The sequence below is a fragment of the Populus euphratica genome, unplaced genomic scaffold, assembly GCF_000495115.2.
Source record: "Populus euphratica unplaced genomic scaffold, PopEup_1.0 scaffold150.1, whole genome shotgun sequence".
Classification (NCBI taxonomy): Eukaryota; Viridiplantae; Streptophyta; class Magnoliopsida; order Malpighiales; family Salicaceae; genus Populus; species Populus euphratica.
Window position 1 is genome coordinate 117,482 of NW_011499998.1, and position 4,671 is coordinate 122,152.

The following is a 4,671-nucleotide window of genomic DNA, read 5'->3' on the forward strand; positions in this document are numbered from 1 at the left end:
TTTCTATCTTTTGATTAACAAAATATACTATTAGTTTCAATGAGATTTAGGCATGAATTTTGATTGTTGATTGCTGATGTCTCGAGGAAAAGAATAGATGAAGAGAGAGAAGACAAGAAGGAAGGGGGAAAACAAGGGAGAAAAAAAACCAAGCACACTATAAAGTCCAAATTCAACATTTTTTTTATTTTCTAAAACATGCTTTCTTCATTCAAATAAGTTACACAACTATAACCAAACATGTTTGAATAAAAAACAATAATAAATAACATCAAAATCACACAAAAGGTTCCAACTTGCAAAACTAACAACTTAGAATAGCCTATAAAAACATTAAATTTTAATTCAAAATTAACTCTTTAAACACTTTGAATCTAAACCACGTGCAGAAACCAAGAACACACTTTAACAAACTAGAAAAAACATCAATAACCTTACTGTTAGATTTTTAAATCACTATATTTCATTTAATCTAAACATCTAACACCATTAACAGACAACTCCAAACATGGTCAAACAAAAAAAAAATTTGTACATTAATCAAAATTAAAGCTAAAAGCAATATAATACAATAAATGTTCAAAAACACCATACAACATGAAAGATCAAGCTAGAGATGTGCCTCATGGACATCATCTACTAAGATAAATTAATGTTTTATACCTTCCAAGCTCAAACAATGGTTGTTGTCCTTTAGTTTCTTCTTTTCTAAGTTTGTTAATTTCTTTTAAAATTATAGAAATCCTTGTGCTATGCTCTTAAACTTTCATACTTTATAGTTCTCTTATCAATCTTTTCCTCTCCTTTTTCTCTCCTTTACTATGATTTTTTAAAGGTATTTATAGAGTTTTGCTAGGGTTTTTAAGGGGATCAAATATAAATTGATCAAAGCTTAGCTCTTCGATCAAAATGAGAGGGTTCTAGAGTACTTCTCATAGCTGCGAGCTCTATACTTATGCTGGTTTTTCAATGGTGGTTTTGCAACAAATTTGGTTTTTAGTAGTTTTTCAAACTTGAAGATCAAAGAGCTTATTTGAGGCCTTTTGATCTTGAGAGAAATGTGACCAACTTTTAATAAGAACTTGCTGATAAGGCTTGAAGTGTGAACATACTAAAAAAGATTAGTAGTGTTGTAAAATGAGTATCACATTCATCAATGACTGAGTTGATCATTTTCAAGACTTTATTAAAGCAACTCCAACGTCATTGTTATAGAAGACCACTTAATTTTAGTAAAGAGGGTACATATTTTTTATTTGGATCAAACCTTATTCAATTTAAAGATTTATAGCTCCATATTTATTTGTTTGAAAGTGTCAATTCCATTAGTCTAAAATTTAAAAATACAGTAATGGTTTTTTTTTTTTTGGTAAGTAAATATAGTAATGGTTGATTGGGAATAAGATGTAAATGTTTGTCGGAAGTAGCTAATGTTTGTAGATAGGGTGTTTCTTAGTTAAATGGTAATGGTTATAACCCTAGAGATGGTCAGAAACGCCATATTTATCCGTTTGAAAGTGCCTATTCAATTAGCTAAAACTATTAAAGTAGAAGCTAAATAATGGTTGAACAACATGTCATCTAGGTTAAACCCTAGAGATTAGAATTTTTAATTTGGAATCTAATATATTTCATTTCAGTTCATATTCTTACAATTAATTTTAATTACATCTATAATTGCTTCTTAAAATCTTAATTTCATGCAATTTCACCCAAACTAAACTTAATCTTCAACTCCAAAATTTAGAACCATTTTCATCTCTGCTCTTAGTTTCTGATTGGTGCACTTAAATCCTTAATTGATCATCAAACTTTCAAATTTTTTTTTTAAATTTGACCCTTCATTTGTTTAAATTCAGCCCCTACAATCATGCATCTTTTTCAACTTGATTCTTGATTTTTGATTTCTTTAATTAAGTCTCTAATTGTCTATCAAATTTTAATATTTATACAATTAAACCTCTAATTTGATCAAATTAACTTTTTAAAATTACAAATTAACCTCCAGAGTTTAATTTCTTCCAATTAAATTAAAATAAGAAAAAATTAAGCGAGTTAAAAAATAGAAAAGAAAAGTGATGAGTGCAAAAAAGAGAAAAATAATTGAAGAAATGAAAAAAATATGAGAAAATAAATTATGGGGGTTAACTTTATTATTGTCCCATTCTATCATAATCCAATCCAATAAAATTTGTTTTTTCAATATCCCATTCTATCATAAACCAATCCCCCACCAAATTCATTTTGAGTGGTTAGGAAAAAAATATAATGAAATTGGGTTGATAAGGATGATATGTATAAGGCAGTCGTATCAAATGTATGAATTGTCCACTCCAAGTACAAAAACTAATAGCAAATTAACAATATTTTAATTAGTCATAAATAAAATAAAATGTAAAAAAATCATGTATTAATTTCTCAAGAGTTACATACTTCGTTTAAAAGAAAGTAGAAAGAAATTGACAGACTCGAATCATTGTCCATACTGTTAATCAGTAGTGGAAGCGAAAACATGCTATGCTCTCTCTTTTCATGAAATGCAAATATGCTCTTTTCCCATGTGACCAGTGAAAGTGAGGCACTTGCAGATATGCTACGGATACAAGAAGCTGCTAATAAATCTGATTTCAACAATTTTACTTCCTGCAACTACAACAAGTATTTGAATCAAACAACTCACATCATCTAGCACCATTATAGGGATTCAAGTTCTTATCATGGTGAGACGCCAGCTGTGGAAATCTCACGATCTTATCACAATCAACCCAGTTGCAAAAATCTCGAACCAAGTCTTTTGATTTGGAACTCTTTTCCATTGATTAGTAGTAAGCTTGCACACATAATATCATGGAATTCGATCATCAAGACAAAAAAAATATCTTGGTTTGTGGATGACACAATCTGAGGAACAGTTTAGGATAGAAATTTGAATTGCCGAAAGACACAGGATGAAAAAAAAATTGTTGCTAGTCATGCTTTGTACGAAATAGCCAGATATTATTTTGGTTCTTTGGTAATGGAGATTGATAGCGAGAGTATTCCATTCTTTGGAAAGAAGTCTGCATCACCCTACAATTTTCATTGATGAACAGCTTAAACGAAAATAAGAAAAATTGCTGGCTTTCTGGGAAGTTGAAAGCTGGATCTGCTTCCTTTTCAGATTGTTTATTTCTATTTTTTTCTCAAAAAAAAATTTGCATGCATACATACATACAGACAGACTGACAGACTAACACATACTTGAAAGAGCTTTGTTATGCTGCAGACCTTATCTGGCAAATCTACTCACTTCAATGCTTTGTTTGCTAAGGAATCGACAGTAGGATAAGAATTCTCATTTTAATTCCTATATAATGTCTTCTTTAGTTGATTTACCTGCAAGGAAAACCATGGTTTCACATAAGCGAAATGTCATACCCTGAAAGTTAAACTTCAAATTTAAAAATAAAATAAAATAAAATAAAACAGCCACTCTTGCTTTACCAAAATTTGCAAGGGGATGTGGATGATTAGAACATTCTGCCTTTACGACACAGAATATGATTTCCTACGCGCGGGAAATTACATAGATCCCAATATGGTATCAACACTAAATTAAGGGTCTGCAAGCTACCACATACTCTAAATACACAAATAACATCATGTCCACAAGAACAAAGTACTGAATGCATACATGCTGTGGTAACATGGCACAACATAGAAAACCTGACTGGCTAAAGAGTTAGCTGAGTTGAGCATGAGATAAGTGCAGAGGTGAGGACCCACACCCATAATAATATCAAGGTCTAGCTCTCTTGTTGCTGCATGATGGGCATTTGTACTGCTTGATGTGCTCAGCCCTGGCAGGAGTGATCTTCACGCACTTGCCATGGAACCACTTTTCACATATGTCACAACAAATCCAGAACTCATCTGCAGCATAGTTCTCTCCACACGCCCCACACAAAGTATCCCCGTGCTCCTCCTCCTCCTCCTCATCCAGTCCTTCCTCCTCATCCTTTGGTTGCCCCTTCAAATACTTGACAGATTCTGATCCTCGCTGTTTTCATATTCATCAAATTAGCACGTAATAGTGACCAGAATTAGCATTTGACATCACATCATGACATCAATAATCATATTGGAAAAGACAATTTTGTCTCTAGGAAAAACACAAACACCCAAGTGTTGCAATAGTGGGAAACAACGTAGTGTTTACAACGAATCATGATGCTATAATATTTTTAAGCATTCAGGATTTGGTCGCTAGTCCACAATCATATCATTTCCTTTTTAACATCTTAATCATTGGCTCAGACAAGACAGATGTGATACCCTGGCAACCTATTACCCATGAATCCTCAACTACTTCAGACCATTGCAGACTCACTACCAATAGGAACCATGATGATTTCCATATGCACGAAACCATCTGAACTAAATTAGTATTTGAAAGCAAGCTCTGTATGAAAAAGGGATAAACCCTTGTACATGTTAGTATACCCGTATTTTTGGCAGGGTTTGACATAAGTAGTGAAAAGGTCATGAAGTCAAGAAACATGATACGTGCAGGGGCAGAACTAGATTTTAGGTATGGGGTGTTCAATATAAAATATATTAGTATAGATTTGGAAATAAAATTGACATTTTTTTTTTTTTTTTGGGGGGGGCGGGGGGGGGGGGGGGGGGGGT

At 32.5% G+C, this 4,671-nt stretch overlaps 1 protein-coding gene across 5 annotated transcripts in view; it reads right to left on the reverse strand.

Moving 5' to 3' along the window:
* Positions 1–2,951: 2,951 nt before the first annotated feature.
* Positions 2,952–4,671, reverse strand: part of LOC105140713 (PHD finger protein ALFIN-LIKE 4) — a 5,792-nt gene continuing 4,072 nt past the window's right edge. For 4 of the 5 annotated variants that reach the window (XR_845225.1, XR_845227.1, XR_845226.1 and 1 more), the window contains 2 exons: positions 3,484–4,039; positions 2,954–3,375 (listed from right to left, as the gene is read on the reverse strand). Coding sequence is in view for 1 of the 5 variants with exons in the window: in XM_011047655.1 (XP_011045957.1) it covers positions 3,779–4,039 (261 nt within the window). In the remaining 4 variants the exon portion in view is untranslated. Of the gene's footprint in view, positions 3,376–3,483; positions 4,040–4,671 lie in introns of all 5 variants that reach the window. The other variant, XM_011047655.1, reaches the window with a different exon arrangement.